Source organism: Puma concolor, chromosome B2, assembly GCF_028749965.1.
Source record: "Puma concolor isolate L17-30 chromosome B2, mPumCon1.1.hap2, whole genome shotgun sequence".
Taxonomy (NCBI): Eukaryota; Metazoa; Chordata; class Mammalia; order Carnivora; family Felidae; genus Puma; species Puma concolor.
Genome location: NC_141671.1, coordinates 1458311 through 1479016, shown reverse-complemented (window position 1 = coordinate 1479016; position 20706 = coordinate 1458311). Strand labels below are relative to the sequence as shown.

The following is a 20706-nucleotide window of genomic DNA, read 5'->3' as shown; positions in this document are numbered from 1 at the left end:
TTCTCCTCCTTTGACTCGTGTTTACTCCGGATACAGCCGCGGCCCGGCCAGGAGGTGCTTTTGTTCTCGCGATCCTCCGTACGAACGAAGGACCGTACGACAGACTCCGGCATCCCTTTGTACCTCGAGGCACATCCTCCGACGCCTGTGAAGGAATAAGAGGTGTCCAGAATGGCCCCGGATCTTCCTGAGGCCCCGGCAGCGGCCTGTCTCGTGTCTGGAACCCTATGCAGATCCGACAAGAGACCCCCCGCGGAGGGGGTACTGGTCCCATGACTGCGGACACACCCGCCAGCGACAGGTGTGTCCCAGCGCTGGGTGCCTCCCAGCTCCAGGTGCTCCCCAGCGCCAGTTGCCCCCTAGCGTCCGGTGCGTCCCAGCGTCGGGTACTGTCCAGCGTCGGGTGCTCCCTAGTGGCGAGTACCCCGCAGCCGCAGGTGCCCCCCAGCGTCAGGTACCCCCAGTGCCGGGTGCCCCCATCGCCGAGTGCCCCCCTGCGGCGGGTGCCATCCAGCGTCGAGTGCTACTTCTAGAGGCGATCCCCTCCCCTCTGCGTGCTTTTCTGCTTCTGCTCAGCTGCGCCGCACGTCGCCGCCGCTTGGGGGCTCCCTGCTCTGAGCAGATCTTATGCACACAGGCCTCTTTTTCATCTTCTAGTCCTTAGTGTGGAAGCTGTTTTCTCCTGGATGCCTTCTCTGGCCTCCCTCTGCCTCCTATCAGCTACAGGGTTAGTATTAGGGAGGGGATATGGAGAAGAGCTCAGAGAACCTCCGCCTCCACCATGAAGCTTAGAGTCCAGTGGGGTTCACAAGCATTACATAAGTTATTATGAAAATATGGTAACATGTCTACCTAAAAAGAGAGTTCGCATGTGGACTTTGAAGTTCTGGATTTAGGACAACAGAGAAGTTAGAGAATAGCAGGGGCTCAGGCTGGATGGAAGGACACACACCACACTGTTCACCAGACTCTCCGTTTCTGCGTGCATTGTATCTGTACCGATTTCACTCCCCAGCAACCAATTCTCTCATTTTCTGCAGACACCCATAAGGCCCACAAGACTGTACCCTGCTTTAGATGCCATTTGCAGGTCCCAGACCTCCCTTCTAGCTGACTGACCAGCTACAAATCAGGGGTTCCCGAGACTCCCTCCTCAGGTTTGATAATTTGCTCAAATGGCTCAGAACTCAGGCCCACATCTGACTTTCATTTACTGGTTTATTATAAACAACTATAAGTCAGAAACAGCCAAGTGGAAGAGATGCACAGGGCAAGGTGGGCACGGGGTGGGGGGATCCGGAGCTGCCCTGCCCTCGCCAGGTGGGGCACTTCCCAGCACCTCCAGGCCTTCATCAGCTGGGAAGCGCTCCTAATTCTGTCATTTAGGAGTTTTTATGAAGGTTTCATCATGTAGGGATGATGGATTATAATCCCTAGCCCCTCTCCCCTCCCGGAAAGCTTGGGGATGGGGGTTGGGGCTGAAAGTTCTAGGCTTCTAACTATGGCTTGGTCTTTCTAGCGACTAGTCCCATTCTGAAACCTACCAACACGGCCATGTTAGAACAAAAGAGGCTCCTGGCACCCAGGAAATTCCAAGGGACTTAGGAGCTATGTCAGGAAATGGGGACAAAGACCAACTATATACTTCTTATTATCCCCCAGAGCAGTAGCTGCCCTTTCTCCTGGACTGTCTTTCAAGGATACTCATATAAAGAACGGCCTGGGAAGATAGAGATAGTGTCTCCATCTGGTGCAAAGGATAGACGTTCATACTGAGCTCCCTGTGCTCAGGGTGGCTACCCACTGTGTGTGCAGGCATTCATCTCAGCCCATCTGAGTCACCCCTGTGGGAGCTGGTGCTTGAGGAATGTGCAGAGGCTGAGAGCCTGGCTCTTGCTGTTACGGTGAGAAATAAAATGTCCTTTGCCTCTGTAGGGTGGTAGAATAATTCTTTGCCATGAGAATTATTTTGAGCTAAAGGCACTTACAAATACAGCTGCAAGAAGGGTGTTCTGACCCTCTCTTTTTTCTTCTGGAAAGGAGATAAAACCCGTATGTGGAAGATGTCTACCTTATATCCCAACACAAAAGTAGCATTCTTATCATGGAGGGCAGGAGGCTGAAGTTGAGAGAATTCTGCACAGACCTCCTTAAAATAATTTTTCCTTTAGCCTCACCTATTTTAGTTTCCTTTCCACAATTGCTTCTCTGTTCAACCTAATGTAAAGGCATTTCAGTTTTGCCACTGGTTTGATATTCGTTTCCTTAGGAGGGTTCATGTGTTGTGTAAAACTTACATGAGGTCAGTTTGTGTGTTTTTGTCTTGTTCCTGCCCTATGTCGGGCCAGGTAAGGGTCCTGAGAGAGTGGAGGTAGAGTTTTGCCCAGCTTACATCTCTTACATCTCTTGTGCTCCGCCAGCACCCTTGATGCTCCGACAGGCTAATCTGTGTCTTTATCAGACTTGATAGATGCATGTTGTCAACCGGCAGAGAAAAGAGAAATTAGTGCTTTCACTTTTACATGGTAGTGTTTAGATTGTACCACATAAGTACAAGCTGCAGTTCACATCCAGGGATTACAGTTCTGCAAAAGGACCCAGATGTGAGGAGTACATCACGGGTCAGCCAAACAGTCATCATCCTCCTATTGCTGTTTCCATCCTTGTCCTTTTAAACACTGGTCTTTTCTTCCTGCTTTGGAATTTGTGCACCTATCCCACAGCTGATTTCTGTCTTCCTTCCTCTCTGTACTGTGCACTTTCTCCTACTGAAACAGGTATGAAATGATGATGCCATTGATGAGATACCTGATATTTGCCATCTCGTGCAATTTGATCATGCTGGATTTGTTAGTTACCTTATGTTTTCACTTGATTCGTTTCCTGCCACTATTGGATATTTCCCCCTAATTCTTCAAAATAACAGTGACACTCCTAAATACTCTTTCCCAAGTAGCCAGTGCATCAGTTATTATTTTTTCCTGGAGATCTTTCTCTCAGCCTTCTCTGCCTCGCTGATCTGGATCGGCTGCTGCCGGGGTCAGTGGTTTGCCTTGGCTGCTTCCTTTTGCAAGTTTGCTTTTTGGATATTTATTTATTTGATTGATTGATTGATTTTATTGATTTGTTTGGGTAGAGTGTATGATAAAATAAGCATGTGAGGTAAACTTTTTGAGACCTTTCCTGTCTTTAAGATACCTATTTTACCTCCTAGTGGGTTAATCCTTTGAGTATAGAAACTGAAGTTAAAAACATGTTCCATTAGGATTTTGAAGGCATTGCTCTATTGTTTGTCTTCAAGTGCTATTCTTGTTTATTCCCCAGCTAATTTATTTTCTTCTCCTTTGTATTTGACTCTTTTTTTTCCTGCCTGAAAACTCTGGAAGTCTTTCTTTTATGCACAGGATTTTGTGATTTCTCATTGGTGTGTTTGGTGTAGATGTTTTGCTGTTCATTGAATTGTGTGCTAGGCAGGGCTTTCTCTCTAGGAACTAATTTTCTTATGTGATTATGTTGATAATTTCCTGTCTGTTTTTATTGTTCTTTTGGAACTTCTACTAACTGGGATCCCCAGACTGCTCCTCTAGGTTTTTTTGCTTTCTTTTTATTATATTTTATACATTACAAAAGATATCCAAGTATAAAAATTTTGAAGTGCAATATTAAAATGAGCACTTTTGAACTTGTCACTCAAAATCTAGAATTGTACCATCCAACACAGTATCAACTGGCCACCTATGGCTATGGAGCACTTCAAATGTGGCTAGTGTGACCGAGGAACTGAATTTTTAATTCTAACTATTTAAAAGTTAAATTTAAAAGACAATTCTGCATTCTGTTATTGGAAAACTTTTAAGTATGTTTGGGACAACTTGGCTTTGTGAATTTATTTCTCAACTGTAAGTTTTAGGAATGCGAGCACAGATCTGGCACCTTGTCTCTGTCGGACCGGCCCGGGCTAGAACATTACTAAGATGTTCACACCAACTATGAACCTCTCTCTTACCCTATCACTGATTCCTTTTGTCACTGACTCCTTATCATTCCTTTACTTAAACAAATAATCTACACTTATGAATAGATCACTAATCAGAGTATTATTTTGTTTTCGAACCTTGTGAAAATGGTACCAAACTGCATGTTGTCTTATGGGACTTGCCTTTCCCATTCGACAAGAACGTCCGCTTTCTACCCATGTTCGTGGGCACGTTCACCTCTGTGACATACTCATTATTTAAATCTGGCAACGTTTGTTTTCCTACTTACTGTTGGTGAACACTGGGTTGCTCCCGGGGTTTTGCTACGATGAGCAGATGTGCTGTGAAGATCCTTGCACGTGGCTCTCGGTGCGTACGCGCAGGACCCTCTCAGGGGGCATTCCTAGGAATGGAACCACAGTGTTGTAGGGCATGGTTCAGCTTTACAGGAGAGCCTGCTTGTTTCCCAGTGTGCCTGCATCAGCTTTCAGCGCGGCCAGTGAGTACCACAACTCCGCGTCCTTGCCAAAACTTGGTCAGGTCCGTTTTCTCTTTCTCAACCTAGCGGAGTCTCACAGCCGTCACTGTGCTCAGAGTCCCTGGTTACGAGACTGTACACCCTTTGTGTGTGGTCATCACTCTGTTTCCTGTGAAATACTTCTTCGTGCCTTCTGCCTGTTTTGAGGTTGTCTTTTGCTTATTGATTTAAAGGAGTTTTTATATAAGGTCAAACCATATTAAACTGCCACTATTCAACCTCTAAATATGGCAGTTCATGTGACTAACCCTAAAATATTTTGGATGACAATTATTTGCCCAAGTATGTGAGTTCAAAATGTTTTTTCAATTCATGAGAAAATTGTACTTTCCTTTTCTTTATGGTGAATTTGATGAAAGAAATTCATTTTAATCTAGTTGAATTTATCAGAAATTTTTCTTTAATTCTTTTTTTTTTAATTTTTTTTTCAACGTTTATTTATTTTTGGGACAGAGAGAGACAGAGCATGAACGGGGGAGGGGCAGAGAGAGAGGGAGACACAGAATCGGAAACAGGCTCCAGGCTCTGAGCCATCAGCCCAGAGCCTGACACGGGGTTCGAACTGCCAGACCGCGAGATCGTGACCTGGCTGAAGTCGGACGCTTAACCGACTACGCCACCCAGGTGCCCCAGAAATTCTTCTTTAAAAGTAACCTTTTTGGTGTCTTGTTTGAGAAATCTTTTCTTGACCTGAGGGTATACAAATATTATCCAAAATTTACTCATAAAAGGATAAAAATTGGCCTTTCATAAGGCAAATTCTTGGCTAAGAATTACATTGCAATATAAATTATAGAATCAGTTTGCCATTTTCCACAAAAATGCACTCTTGGCATTTTTATTTAGGTTGCAGTGAATGTATTGATCAATTTTGGGAACTGACATTTTAATAACACCGAGTCTTCCAATGCATGAACAAGTATAGTCTTGGCCAAGAACAGTCAAATCAGTCTTGAAGAAAAAGAAATAGGACTTCATCTACCAGATGAAAAGATATTATAAAGCTGTGGTAATTAACCAGTTTGGCATTGGTGTAAGGATAGGCAGTCGACCAATGGAACAGAAGGGGAGGCTAAGACTTCCAGACCCTAACCCTCCCAAACCCGTCTTCAGCGTGACTGTGTCTTCCTAGAATTCTGCTAGGGTCCTGCCACCTGCTTGAAAGATCCTTTGCTGACTCTCAGTCCCGCAGTGAGAAACCCCGCTTCCCGGCTTGAACTCCAGGAATCTTTTGAGGTTTCTTGAACATTTAAAAATAAACTTCGTGAGAAAGCACTAAAGAAATTTCAGGTATTTTGTCTGGTGGAAAAAGAAGTGTTTGATTTGTCTTGAAAATTTTGAAAGAGTATCTTGTGAGAAGTGGGTTAATATTGCTCTGTAATGATCCCAGGGCATCGAACTGCACCCACACGTAGAAGCTACAGAAAGAGGGGGTGCCTGGGAGTACGCTCAGTTGACTGAACATCTGACTCTTGATTTTCACTCAGGTCGTGATCCCAGGGTTGTGGGAATGAGCCCCATGTCAATGTGGAACCTGTTTAAGATTCTCACTCTCTCTAAAAAAAAAAAAAAAAAAAAAAAAAAAAAAAAAAAGAAGCTACAGAAAGACATTTCTGTACATGGGTGATTTTAAATCTGAAACCTGTATCTTACTCCTTTTGAAAAATGAGTGAAGTGGGCATTCTCTACTTCCTTTGTGAAGGTCAAGTGAAACAATCTCGTTATATCAATGTTTAGTGTGAAATTTTTCTCAGATTTTGCATTTAGAATGTAATTAGGTTAAAAAACTATTACCTGGTGAGTTTTTAAGTAAATTATAACTAAATCAATAACTCTAGTTTTGGTAACTCCTCAGAATTAGTTACAAGAATCTTAGGGTTTTAACACTAACATGTTTTGTTATTCAACTATGCTGCTCACCTTTGAATTCCTTCCACGTCATTCAGGCCGAACCTACTACCTTATGGCAGACCTCTTTTAAATGTACAGACTTTTCCCAAAGGTAAAATATCTGAACTTTCTTCAGTGTTTCTTCACTATATTCATTTTAACGCTCAGGAAACACCAGGAGATTCCTGGAGTTTAAGCCAGTAATGCGAGCTTCTCACTGCAGGACTGAGAGTCTTTCCAGCAGGTGTCAGGATCGTAGCGGAATTCTAGGAAAACATAGTCATGTTGAAGATGGATGGGTGAGGGTGAGTCTAGAAGGCTTCTATTTGGGCTCATCAATACAGAGTCCTCTGAATTCTCACAACAGATTGTCAGGCTGGCCATGCCCTGTGGTTAACTGGTGTCTGAAATGTAGCTCTCCAGTCAACAACACAAAACGTCCACGCTCGAGGACGGTCCAGAACTTAAACGGGATTTGTCCTGTTGCCAGATGCTGTTAAAACTCATTGGAGAAGGGAGATGAAGGATTGCCCTGTCAGGTTCTCAAGTTGGGCTGAGGACTTTGAGCCCCAAATCCCAATATACACCGTAGCGTGTGGGTGCAGAAATAAATGTTATGAACATGTATATGCATTTTCCAAGAGCAGGTACCTGCTGTGAAAAACAAAACCTCAGATTTTCCAGGAAAGCATGATATTTTGCCATCGAGCATTAAAGTACAACATGTGTGCACATGTGGGGGAGAGTGCTGCTGGTATTTGTTGACCATCAAACAAACGGTCCTCAGACTCAAAAAAATTATTGGAAAACCACTGCCAGTGCTCCAGACATACCGTGAATTCTGTCCTTAGGTCATGTTTTCTCACCCAGAAGCCACGTATCCAGAATTTTCTCCTCCATAGAGACAATGTCATTGAGTTATGTCTTTAATGTTTTCATCTTGGCTTTCACTAATAAACTATGTAAGAAATGGCCACATAAATAAAAAGAATTTTTTTGTAGAAACTGAGCCCAAGGAACAATGTTTCAATCCATGCTTTTTAAAGATAAACCATATTGTTACTAGAAAATTGCGGGGCGCCTGGATGGCGCAGTCGGTTAAGCGTCCGACTTCAGCCAGGTCACGATCTCGCGGTCCCTGAGTTCGAGCCCCGCGTCGGGCTCTGGGCTGATGGCTCGGAGCCTGGAGCCTGTTTCCGATTCTGTGTCTCCCTCTCTCTCTGCCCCTCCCCCGTTCATGCTCTGTCTCTCTCTGTCCCAAAAATAAATAAAAACGTTGAAAAAAAAAAAAAAGAAAATTGCATCTCTTGGACACTTTGTCCTTCAGTATTAGATAACCTGTAACCATTTCCCAAAACGTTTTCTGTGACAGGAGCCCACTAAGATGCTTCAAACAGGACTGTGGTCAGTTTTGGAAAGCAACTTTTTTATTGTTCTTTCAAGGTTTAGAAAAGATATTAGCATATCATAAACTGAGAAGTCTTTAATTAAAAAAGCCACCCCTAGCCAGCCTTTCCTAAAGTCATTATTTTAAAAAACTTAGGGGTGCCTAGGTGGCTCAGTCACCTAGGTGTCAGACTCTTGGTTTCGGCTCAGGTCATGATCTCACAGTTTCATGGGTTCGAGCCCCACATTGGGCTCTGTGCTGACAATGCAGAGCCTGCTTGGGATTATGTCTCCCTCGCCCCCTGCCCCTCCCCCACTCACGTTGTCTCTCTCAAAAATACACTTGAAAAACTTTAACGTGTAAAACACCTTTGAGAAATGTTGGATAGCCCATTGCTCATCTTGTCCCCCCCCCCCCCAGGAGCTGAGGAACTTAGAACTACATTTAATTCTCAGTTATGGTCATTATGCTAATTATGTCGACCTGAGCATCTTCTAGGATTTTCAGTCTCTGACAGCCTTATTCACCGTGGGTCTTAATTCTGTTTGTAGAAAGTACTTGTGACATTTGAAGAGTAAAAGTATAAAGAGATATTGAAAAATGTGAAAAAATAGCCACAAATTTCTAAGACACTTGAAAGAGCATTTCATCCATCACAAATAAATATAGCAAATCTTTAAGAAATGAACACGTTGACATCTTGATGTATTTATAGGAAACTGAGATGGGCTTTGTGCTCTTTCCCATGTAAACTGTTACTTGAGCAGTGCATCCTGCTTACGTCACATTTCTAAATCTGCCTTCCTTTCCCATCCTGACCCCACATGGGAAGTACCATTCGGCCCTTAAGTTAAAACAACACAGAAAAACCTTGCTAAAAAATGGTCAGTGTTTCATCAGGTAGAACACGGTGGGTGCTGAGCTGAGTTGTGGCTTCGCATCTAAGACGTGGTGCGGGCGAGTCTGAGCGTGGAGGGGGGGGGGGGGGCGTTGGTGCAGAACCGACCGGTGAAGTGATCCTGAGCGAGTGTCCTCTTTTCATGCCTTCGCTTCCTCATCCCACAGGGCAGTTCTGTGGTTAAGTGAGTTGAGGCGGCAAAGCCTTGGGCTACTGGGCAACGCCCTGGAAGTGAGTCCCTGAGCAGCCGGGTCAGGACGGGCTCTGGGGATCCCAGTCAGGGAGGGGCCCGAGAACCGGGAGGCACCAGTGTGCGGAACCCCGGGTGCTGGTGGTCAGTCCCCGACGACCGACAGGGTGTGCGAGGCCGATCCTGGGGCGAGGGCTGCCCCCAAAGTGCCGTCCAGCTCGTGGGTTCCGCGCGCCGGGTGGATTCTTTTCTTGTGTCCGGTCAGATTGGCGCTCACCCGGAACGCTTTCCCACACTGCTCGCACTCGTAGGGCCTCTCGCCGGTGTGGACGCGCTGGTGCCCGAGCAGGGCCGCGCGCTGGCGGAAAGCTAGGCCGCACTGGCTGCAGGGGTAGGGCCTCTCGCCCGTGTGGATCCGCCTGTGCTGGGTGAGCACGGAGCTCTGGGGGAAGGCCTTCCCGCACACGTCGCAGGCGAACGGCTTCTCCCCGGTGTGGACCCGCTGGTGGGCGGTCAGGTTGGACTTGCCGCTGAAGGCCTTCCCGCACTGGGGGCAGGCGAACGGCTTCTCCCCGGTGTGGACCCGCTGGTGCACGGTGAGGCAGTGCCGGTCCTGGAAGGCCTTTCCGCACAGGCCGCACGGGTACGGCCTGTCCCCGCGGTGTCCCCGCTCGTGGGCGCGGCGCCGGCACTCGTGCCGGAAGGCCCTGCCGCACTCGCCGCACCGGAAGGGCTTCTCCGGGGCGGGGGCCCCCCGGGACCCGGCCGGCCCCGCGCGCGCGTGCACCCCCGCGTGCTTGCGGAGGTCCGAGCGGCGGCGGAAGGCCCGGCCGCACTGGCCGCATGTATACGGGCGCTCAGCTGAGTGCACGCGCGCGTGCTTGGCCAGGTCGGAGCTCCCGCGGAAGGCGCGGCCGCACTGCGCGCAGCCGAACGGCCTCTCCCCGGTGTGGGTCCGGCCGTGCGCGGTCAGGCAGTGCTTGAGGCCGAAGGCCTTCCCGCACACGCCGCACCGGTGCGGCCGCTCCGCGCTGTGGACCAGCCCGTGCCGGCGCAGGCGGCCCCTGCTGCCGAAGGCCTTCCCGCACTGCGCGCACGCGTGCGGCCTGTCCCCGCCGTGCTCCCTCCTGTGCCGGCACGCGGCCGCCCTGCTGCCGAAGGCCTTCCCGCACTGCGCGCAGCCGAAAGGCTTCTGGCCGGTGTGCGTGAGCAGGTGCGCCGCCAGCTGTCCGCCGGTCCTGAAGGCCTTCCCGCACTGGGCGCACGCGTGCGGCCTCTCCCCGGAGTGCACGCGCTGGTGCAGGACGAGGTCCGAGCGGCCGCGGAAGCTCTTCCCGCACTGGGCGCACGGCCGGGGCCCCTGGGCTGGGCGGGCGCTGCGCGCTGCGGGCCGGCCAGTCCCCCCGTCCGCTCCTGGCGACCTCCTCGGGGACCCAGGCTCCGGGACCCAGACCCCTCCGCGCTCCAGGACACGCTTCGCCTCCGGCCCGCGGCGGTCCCCGTTCTCAGGCCGCGTGTGGTCCGCCGACACTGAAAAGAGGAAGCAAACACCGGGGCGAGTGGAGCCGGGTCAGGACCGGGTGATCTGACCGCCAAGGGCTGGGGCGGGTTCGGTAGTGGCAAGTTCCCAAGTACCGCGCTGTTCACACTGAATAAACCTGATGAAGATCCTTGCACACCTGCTCGCTCCCCAGACTCTCCAGAGAAGCGAGTGGCAAATCCAAACGCTTGCCCACCTCAGGCAGGAGACGCAGCCTTCGACCCTGTCCCTCCCGGACATTGTACAAGTTACTCCCGTGGGGCCTGTCTGCGGTATGACTGCTGCCGGGGTAGGGCGGGGGGGGGGGGGGGGGGGGGGTGGTCCGGGCCGGCGCCGACCCAAGCCGGACCCCCGCTCCCTGGACTCCGGGCTCGTGCTCCCTGGACTCCTCCCTGGACTCCGGGCTCGTGCTTTCTGGACTCCTCCCTGGACTCCGGGCCTGCTCTCTGGACTCCGGACCGTGCTCCTCGGACTCCTCCCTTGCGTCTGGGCCCGGCTCCCTGGATTCCTCCCTGGACTCTGGGCTAGCGCTCCTTGGACTCCTCCCTGGACTCCAGGCCCGCGCTCCCCGGACTCCTCCCTAGCCTCTGGGCTCGCACTTCTATCCCGAGCCCCAGCCGCTGAGGGGAGGGAAGGCGTGGGCACATGGACTGAGCCACTGGGAAGGAAAGTGGGCCAGCGAGGGAGGGGCGGAGGGACAGAGGCAGGCAGACCCACAGGGGGCTGACATGCCCAAGTAGTACCAGTAGTATGAGTAGTACGATAGTAGGCGTGTGTGTACAGAAGCCGGCAGGGGTTAACTCTTCCCGCTGTCAGTCTTCCCATGACCCCCGCCCTGACCTGTGCCCTCTACTTCTAGTGCCGGGTCATCAGGTCATTCCGGGTTGCTCACTGCAGCCCCACCATCTGTGTTCTACTCTGCTTCCAAAATCTTCTTTCAGAAAATAAGGTTTTATCACGCCACTGCGCCGCATAAAATAGTCCGGGGGCGCTCCACAGTGAACCAGACAGACGGGGGTGAAGTCTGCAGCTCTGGAGTGGGAGCACCTGGGCTGAAATCCTGGCCACGACACCTAAGGGAGGTGTTGCATGTGTCTGTGGCCAGACCACCCAGGTGAGCGCTGTGTGCATCCACCTCAGGGCTCAGAGCTGAAGCGTGAGGGGGACAGGGAAAGGAAGGGTCAGAAGCCCAACACGGGGAAGGTCCTGAAGGAAAGCTGGAGGCTTTCTGGGCACTGGAGTAACTGATCCACAGAAGGGAGACGAATTCTTGGAGCCTTTGAGAGGACCACACTGCAAAGGGGCCTGTTAGGGTGCACAGAAGCAATTAATGACAGGATAATTGTCCGATTTGCTGCTGTTTGTTTTCTCTCCATTAGAGTTTTCTAAGTGGACTTCCTCCAGGAGGGTGAGGATGGATGACACAGCACTAAGAACATACTAGAACCAGCTGTCACACGGCACACGGCTGGTGACTGGAGCTTCCCCGTCACTCACCTGGGAAGGAGCAGGTCAGGAACCCCCAGTCCTGCAGGTCCTCAGCGCAGGGCACGGCCCCTTGCTCCAAATGGGAGATGAGGGGTGGCTTAGGGCAGGCAAGGCCTGCTCGTGGAGAAGGGAAGTCAGTGTGCATAGCAGATCACCTCTGTCCCAACACCCGGCCTTGACCCTTCTGCTCACACTGCAGAGGAGAGTGTGAGCAGGGGGGAGAAAAGGGTGTACTTGGGGGGGTGTGCCAAGGTGTAAGCAAGCATGTAGGGATGACCTCAGAAAGGTCACGCTCAGAAGGGCAGAGGAGGAGACCCCAGGAAGCAGTCACTTGGTTGTATTTTCCCCGTTGTGGCTGCGAGGCAAGAGTGAGGGCTCTGACTTTCACTGGGAGGCCCGGAGATGTCAATAGACAGCAAGTAAAGAGTAAGGACAGGAGAAAGGACTAAGCCAAGCACGGGGTGAACTCACCAGCCGACAGCATGTTGCCATAGTTCTCCAGCATCACGTCAGTGTATAGGTGCCTCTGGGCGCGGGTCAGACACTGCCACTCTCCGCTACTGAAGCACACGGCCACATCCTCAAACGTCACCACGTCCTGCAAGGATATGCTCCCGCTGACCCGGAGGAAACCCCAGTCCCCAGGAAACAGACGCAGAAGAAGGGATTCTCAGGAGGTTTCTAGAAATGAAAGGTGGCTACTGTTCCACATATATTTGGGGTTGTGGTGGAAGGGGGCATAGGCTGTGCACAGCGAAAATCATGACCGGGAACAATCCACGAATGGTGTGGCATCCAACAAAATGTTCCTTGTGAGTGGAATGCCTGGATTGGGGGGGGGGGGTGGGTCAGGGAGCGAGTGAAAATGAGGCCGTATTCAGGACGTGGTGCTGTATTTCCAGGAAGGATGGAGGGGCCTCAGCTCGCCTGGGCCCCACTCACCGGTGTGGTATTTGCTCCTGGCCGGTCTCCGTGGCTTCCGTCGTTGGCAAAGGCAGGATGCTGAGGAGCCCGCAGGGCTGAGGGAAGAGAAATGAGTCAACTTGGCACGGTATTGACGAGACCCTGTGCTTTCCTCCTCTTCCCTAACGTGCAAGTCTCAGACCACACCTTCCCCTCATTTCTCCAGCCTGTTTCCAGTTTGGGCAGCAGGCCATGGCACACAGCCATGCTGACGGTAAATGCTTGCTCTCCCTACAACGTGGTTTTCTGTGGTCGCTATTCATCCTAGAATAACCTCGCCTGTCCCCAAGCCCACATCACTGACTCCTGGCTGGTTCGATGACCTTCTTCCAGGATCTGAGTGTTGAGGTCACTTCCTCCAGAAGGACTAGGGATGGGGATGGATGGGGATTGGCCCACAGCTTGTTCCTTTAGGTAACTTACTAGCTGGCCTACCTCGGGCCATTTTCCCTTGTTCTTATTAGAGAAGCAGCATGTGTCCCGACTCTGAGTCTTCTGTTAGCTCCTGGCACGGAGCCACCGTCCCCTCACCGTGCTGCAGTGCACGCAGTGTATGCAGCATGTGGTGTCCAGGTGTCTGGGGCAGCCCGTAGGGCACTTCGGCCCTCCACCTCGGCCGGCCCACATAGCTGGCTAGGGAGCCCTAATTCACTCCTCAGGGACCAGCTCCACCTTTCCTTAGCTTGTGTTTGCAGTGACTAACTTTTCTAGAAAGTTCTTCAACACATCCCCAATCCGAGTCTGAGCAGTCTCTTTCAGAAGATACCAGGGAGATTGGTCACCAACTGATAAGACTCTAGGATCACCCTGTGGACTTAGGTCCCCAAAATTTCATTCCAATTTTACCAAAACTTCAATTTAGGAGGAAACTGGTTTCTTCCCAGAGAAATTTCCCAAGAACATTGTTCTTTGGTTTAGACCTGGGCTGTGTCTCAGTCCTCATGGGTCCTGCTCTCTTGTTCTATGTCTGACCTACAAGCCCACGCATTCTGTGACTGTTGGTCACACATGGTCCCACACCCATTGGGCTCACAGCAGAGGCAGGTCTGCTCTGCAAGGATCCTCATGACATCAAAAATGTAACCTCCCAGCTCGGTTTTTTGTTCAATCCACATTTTATTTATTTTCTTCTTCTTTTTTTTTTTTATTTTTTTATTTTTTAAAGTTTTTTTTTTTTCAACGTTTATTTATTTTTGGGACAGAGAGAGACAGAGCATGAATGGGAGAGGGCAAGAGAGAGAGGGAGACTCAGAATCGGAAACAGGCTCCAGGCTCTGAGCCATCAGCCCAGAGCCTGACGCGGGGCTCGAACTCACGGACCGCGAGATCGTGACCTGGCTGAAGTCGGACGCTTAACCGACTGCGCCACCCAGGCACCCCAATTTTCTTCTTTTTTTTAATGTTTATTTTTGAGAGACAGAGAGAGAGATTGGACGTGAATGGGGGAGGGGCAGAGAGGATCTGAAGCAGGCTCTAGGCTCTGAGCTGTCAGCACAGAGTCCGACTTGGGGCTCAAACCCATGACCTGTGAGATCATGACCTGAGCTGGAGTCAGACACTTAACCGACTGAGCCACCCAGGTGCCCCTCAATCCACATTTTATTGTGAATGTTTTCAAATATACAGAAAAGGTGAAAGAACTGTTTGGTAAACATCCACATACTCCCCACTCATGTTCCACAATTAATGTTTGCAATAAACCTCTGTCTGTCTAACTAGCCCTGTCTCTACTAATCCACTCGTCTTTGCTGAGTTTCAAAGTAATGAAGACATGAGCAACTTTACCCCAAAACACTTTCTCCCATGTATCATTAACTGGGGTTCAGTATGTGTTTACATTCTTGTTTTTGAGTAAATTTACATACACGTTTATATACACATACATACACAAGTCGTAAGTGTACCATTGGCTGAGTTTTGACAAAGCACAGCCCTATTTGGCCCAAAGTCCCCTCCAGAAACGTCCCCGTTGGATTTTGACTATATCTTCTTCACAGATTGGGATAGTCATTAAGTCATAGTGGTTCTTCTTTTAAAAAAGTGTTCATCATGCTATTTTTTTTTTTAAAGTAGATTCCGTGCCCCATGGGAGGCTTGAACTCATGACCCTGAGTCCAAGTCATGTGCTGCACCAACTGGGCCAGCCAGGTGCCCCCAAAGTTTTTTGAACTGTGGCACAGAATATGTGACAAAATTTACCATCTTAAGCGTTCTTAAGTGTATGGTTCAGCAGTGTTGAAAACACACAATGTGAGTCATCTCCACAACTTTTTCATCCTGCAAAACTTAAACTCTCTATGCATCACACAACCTGCCTGTGTCTCTCCCTCCCCAGTCCCTGGTCACCACAGTGATTCTTAGGCTTTATTTTTTAGCTTTAGATTTTGAAAGGTCAGTTTCTGCCCTCAAGTTAAAAATGAATCTGGGACACAGGCTGTGTGCTCACGACATGAAACTACCTTGGTCAGCTCAGGCTGCCCTAACAAAATACCCCAGGCTGGCTGGCTCACTTCTCTCAGTTCTGGAGGCTGGACGTTCAGATCCAGGTGTCGGCCCCTCCTGGCTTCCGTCCCTCTCCTCTCACATGGGAGAGACAGAGTTCTAGGCCCCTCCTCATATAAGGACACTACTCTCTTCATTGCCATCCTTATGACTTCATCTAAGCCTCATTTCTTCCCAAGGCCCCACCCACCTCTCAATATCATCACACAGGGGTTCAGGGACATGTGCATTTTGAGGGGACACGTTCAGTCCATAACAAAACTATTTGTTAAAGCTGGGCACAGATAGTATCTGGGATGAGACTGATTCATTTATGATTCCTTATACAGTAGAAATGTCAGGATTTCTCCTTTGGAAGTGCCAATAACATACTTTTTTTTTCGTTGTAGACAATAAATACTAAAAGCCTACTTTTGAGGTTCCTGGTGCCTCGTCCTCTGTCCAAAGGTCGGTGCCATTCAGGGTCTGCCTGTAGGACTCCAGAATTGCTAAACGCCAGGCCCTGGGTTTACTTCCAGCAGCCACGTCTATACAGTCTTGTCCACCTTCCTCTGCACGTGTCCCATCAAAGAGCATTTCTAAACCCAGCCTCGCATTTTCCCAAAGCTTCACGACAAGACCTTTGCTCCTTCTTGGCCAGTTGTTTCCAGGTACTCATTCTATACCTTTAAAATCTCAGGGTTCCAAAAAGGTTACAGAAGTAAAATTACATACACTCAAAATTTAAACGTTGGTAAAACTGGTGGGTGGGGTAGGAATTACTGAATTATTTAAGTTTTATGCACACATATATGCTATTTATCATATGTGTCAAGTTGTACATAAAACAAGTGATTGAATGCATTCCATTTCCTTGATAAACTGCTCTGAAGTACCTTAAAAAACTTTTTTTTAAAGTTTATTTATTTTGAGAGAGACAGAGACAGAAGGGGAGGGGCAGAGAGAGAGGGAGAAAGAGTCAATCCCAAGCAGGCTCCAAAGTACTGTCAGCACAGAGCCCGATGTGGGGCTTGATCCCACAGACCATGAGATCACGCATGACCTGAGCTGAAATCAAGAGTTGGACATTTAACCGACTGAGCCACCCAGGCATCTCCGGCTTTGTAGAGTCTTTTATTATTTTTTCCAAATTTGATTTAAGATGAGGGCAGAAACTGAATAATTTAGTTTCTCTCAATACTGATCCAAGCCTAGTATAGAAAAAATAGAAGGCTTCCAATAAATGCTCAATAAGGAGATTTCCAGGCCCCAGGAAGCACCCTACCCACCATGCCCCTGCTCCGTTTCAGCTGCCAGGGCCCCTGGCACAGCCTCCTGTGCGCCTCACCTCCTTCCTGCAGGAGCTCGGCATCAGGGGCCCGCTGGTGTGGTCCGGAACTCCCGTCTGACAGCATCACCTGTCACAAGGCACAGAAACACTCCGGGAGGTTAGGAGGGAGGGGAAAAAGCTCTGGCCAGCTATGAAGGTTTGTCCGTGGACGTCAACTCCCAGAAATATCAAGAGGGGCGAGGAATTCAGGGACTCGTCCCTGAGGAGAGACAGAAAGGGCATCCCATTACTGTCTGTTACTGGAAAGCTTAGGTGGTCGCCAGGCCATCCAGGAAACGCAATACTTCACAGCAGAAAACCTTACTCCCCATTACCCCCCCCCCCCCCCCCCAAGCTGCAGACCCTCCTTTTCTCACCCCCAGCAGCCTTCCCCGGCTTTCTGTGGTCTTCCACCGCTGGCCAGGTCGTTCGCTGGCTGGGCGAGGCTCCCGCGGTCAGTTCTGGCCTTGCCCGGACGTCACGGTTTGACGTGGCCTGGGGGACGCCAGCGGCCTTCTGGGACACACGTGTTGGTGGTGCCCACCAGAGGCCCCCGCAGACCCCCAGGGCAGCTGCTATTGGGCTTCATGCGTCAAAACCTGCCCTGGACTCGGGGCCTGTCAGCAGCACTGACCTCGCTGTCATCTCGTACCTTGTTTCCCTGCGTATTCGAGGGCAAGGGACAGGGAGGAAGCTGAACACCGCAAAGAGGGGGAGCCACTGAGGGTTCAGGACGGGAAGGCCAGCTGGGGATGTCGCGTGCCCGGGAATCCAGCCTCCTCCCTTCCCGCCTGGTCCGTATCGCCTCTCGGGGTCTCCCGCCTGTCTCTTCTCAGTACCGCAGTCAGAGAGGCCTGTCTACAACCTGGGCGGCTGAGTTCCGCTCCGCCTAAAACCCCTGGTGTCCAGTGTCCGCCTTACTCATACACAGCGGCGCACAAAGCGGTGTAGTCTACACAGTCCCACGACTCCCCTCCCAGGTCCACCCTCTCCCACCGCAGGGCCTTTGCACTGGCGCTCCGCCCCCCTCTGCCCCCATCCCCCCCCCCGCCCCAGCTTCCCAAGGTATCCCGAGAAGACACACCCCGGGGCCCTGTGCTCCCCGGATCCCGACGCCGCACTCGCTGCGTCTTCGCCTGCTCAGCAGCTCTTCATCCCGCCGCCACGCGCCGGTCTAGGATGCGCACACCACGTGCCCCGCTAACACCTGAGCTCTGCCCACCGTGCTCGCAGAATCCCCGTCTACACCCGCGCCCGCGGATCAGAGAGTGAATACAGGCAGGGGCGCGGGCGACAAAGACGAGCGCCGGGCGGCTGGGGCCACAGGAGCCAGGGGCGGGGCGGGGCGGGGCAGGTGTGTGTGGGAGAGACTCGCCGACCGGTCCACAACCCTGGGGCCGCCCCTGGGGCGGCTCGAAAGCCCGCCTCTGCGTCCCCGCCCCGCGCGGGGTGGAGGCACCACTCTCCCCGCCCAGGTGTCTCCAGGCGCCCAGAGACCCGGGCACCTGCGCTAACTCCGCTTTCTGGTCCTCCGGAACCACTTCCGGCGACTTTCTAGGAAGCGCCACTCGCTGGTGGGAAGTCGGCTCCGCGGCCCGCGGGGCCCCTCGCGCATGCGTCCTCGAGCCACGCGCGTTCAGAGGCCGCGACCTGGGCGGTGGCCGGCGCGTCCGCACGGCGATGATTTCGCGGGAATTTGGAGACAGAAATAGGTGAAAAAGTCACTTAATTAGGAACCCAAATCATGAGATAAATAATGGAATGCCCTTTTTCAAAACTTAAAAAATTCCTTGAGAAAATTTAACCCTAGTTGGAAGTTGGGAGAAGGTTGGGAGAAGACTAATGAACCCGAATGGGCTCATCACTCAGACTTAACAATAAATAACATTTGGATTCTGGTTTGGCCTGTTTCCCTGCCGTTTTCCATGCAAAAATATTTTAAAGCAAAACCCAAAGATGCTTTTTCAATTTTGTGCTTTTCAGAATACATTTCTCCCCCAAATTTTAAAATTCTAGTTAGTTAATATACAGTGTAGTATTGGTTTCAGGAGTAGAATTCAGTGATTTATCACTTACATACACACCCAGTGCTCATCACAAGTGCCCTTCTTAATGCCCATCTCCATCTAGCCCATCCCCCACCTCCCTCCGTCAACTCTTTGTTTTCTGTGGCTAAGAGTCTCTTATGGTTTGTTTCCCTCTCTTTCAGAATGCATTTCTTAAAAAATATGGACATTTTCTGACAACTACAATGCCATTATCCCACCTAACAAGTTCCTGGTTTCCACTAAATACTGAGTCCATGCTAAACTTGTCCAAATACATAAAGCATGCTTATTTTTTAATCAAGATCCAAAGTCTACACGTTTTTTTTTTTTGTTTTTTTTTTTGGTTCTTTTAATTTTCTTTTAATTTAGATCTAGAATAGTACCTTCTTCCATTTTCTATTCCATGCCCCCTGAACAAATTGGGTATTTGTCCTAAATGTTTCACATGCTGCTGGTTTTGTCTATTTGTATCTTCATTTATTACTCTAGCCTTGTATTTCCTGTTAGCTCTAAAAGTTTGGTTCAAGTTTGGTTTACTTTTATGGGTAAGAATTATTTTTAGGTGGGGCTATGTACTTCTTTTTGCTTTATATTGGGAGGTGTATAATGTCTGACTTGTTCCACACTCTGTGATGCTAAGATTGTTCACTGAGTGCAGCTCTTGATTGTTGTGTCTGTCCATGTGTAGTTCCCTACCAATCTTTCGTTTGGTGGTTTCACCTACCGATCTTTGCCTAAATCAACCATTTCATCAGGGGTGCAGATTTGTGATTTTTCTAAGTCCAGAGGTCTTGTCACATTTATGAACAGAAATTTCTTTAAAAAGAAGGATTTTCTCTCATTAGCCTATCAATTCAGGGTGATTTGATTATTCTGAAATAACCATACAGGCATAAAAATAAATACTTTCTTTTTAATTTAACTGCTAGTATTCAGAGTACATAGTTGCTTGCCCTAGGTGCCATGACCATGTGTTGGCCATCCTTTGAAATGGCTATCAGTGAACCCTTCCAGGATTCTTTTCCTGTGTAGCTCCCGTGCCTATTGTACCAGAACTGGTTTGTGTTACCAGTTGAATATGGCAGAAGTGATGTTATGTTGCTTCTAATGTTTTGTTAAGTTATAAAAGAGACTGTGGCTTCCAGCTTGATCTCTCTCTCCCTCTCTCTCAGATCACTCACTCTGAGGGAGGCCAGCTGTCACATTGTGAGGAGCGGCCCACGTGGTGAGGAAATGAAACCCCCGCCAACAGCCATTTGAGTGAGTTTAGAAGTGCATCCTCCAGCCCCCGGTCTAGCCATCAGATGACTACAGCCCAGGTCACAGACTCAAAGCCAACAGCTGAGCTGCTCTCAGATTCCTGATCTGCAGAAACTGTGTGAGGTAATGAACATTTGATGTTTGATTCTGAATTTTGCTGATTGTTCCCTTCGATGTGGAGAAGCTTTTTATTTTGATGAGGTCCCAATAGTTCATTTTTGCTTTTGTTACCCTTGCCTCCAGAGACGTGTTGAGTAAGAAGTTGCTGCGATCGAGCTCAAAGATGTTTTTGCCTGCTTTCTTCTCCAGATTTTGATAGCTTTCTGTCTTATGTATAAGACTTTGATCTATTTTGAGTTTATTTTTGTGTGTGGTTTAAGAAAGTGGTCCAGGTTCATTTTTCTGCACGTGGCTGTCCAGTTTTCCCAGCACCATCTGTAGAAGAAACTGTCTTTATTCCACTGGGTATTCTTTCCTGCTTTGTCAGAGATTAGTTGGCCATACATTTGTGGGTCCATTTCTGGGTTCTCTATTCTGTTCCGTTGATCTGAGTGTCTGTTTTTGTGCCAGTGCCATGATGTCTTGATGATTACAGCTTTGTAGTATAGCTTGAAGTCTGGGATTGTGATGCCTCCTGCTTTGGTTTTCTTTTTCAAGATTGCTTTGGCTATTCAGGGCCTTTTGTGGTTCCATACAAATTTTAGGATTGTTTGGTT

At 49.7% G+C, this 20706-nt stretch overlaps 1 protein-coding gene and 1 long non-coding RNA gene across 7 annotated transcripts; one reads left to right on the top strand and one right to left on the bottom strand.

Annotated features, from left to right (window-relative positions):
* The first annotated feature begins 165 nt into the window (after positions 1-165).
* On the top strand, positions 166-20112 carry LOC147580547 (uncharacterized). 5 transcript variants are annotated; one of them, XR_015250923.1, is made up of 4 exons: positions 193-318; positions 11800-12602; positions 12811-12959; positions 19903-20112. It is a non-coding gene; the product is annotated as an uncharacterized LOC147580547 (long non-coding RNA). The 5 variants fall into 5 exon arrangements; XR_015250924.1 differs by lacking the exon at positions 19903-20112 and having other exon boundaries at positions 11800-11931; positions 12383-12602; positions 12811-13600; XR_015250925.1 differs by lacking the exon at positions 19903-20112 and having other exon boundaries at positions 166-303; positions 11802-12602; positions 12811-13600.
* Positions 7811-18246, bottom strand: ZNF311 (zinc finger protein 311). Of its 2 annotated transcripts, none has more exons than XM_086706011.1 (7): positions 17767-18246; positions 17060-17177; positions 16701-16770; positions 12851-12927; positions 12380-12506; positions 11918-12022; positions 7811-10410 (listed from the first exon to the last, which is right to left on the bottom strand). In XM_086706011.1, exons 3-7 carry the CDS (start codon positions 16765-16767, stop codon positions 9026-9028), a joined length of 1761 nt encoding a protein of 586 aa, XP_086562137.1. In that variant the 5' UTR covers positions 16768-16770; positions 17060-17177; positions 17767-18246; the 3' UTR covers positions 7811-9025. The 2 variants fall into 2 exon arrangements, with proteins under 2 accessions (XP_086562137.1, XP_086562136.1); XM_086706010.1 differs by having other exon boundaries at positions 17060-17343; positions 17767-18245.
* Positions 20113-20706: the final 594 nt, after the last annotated feature.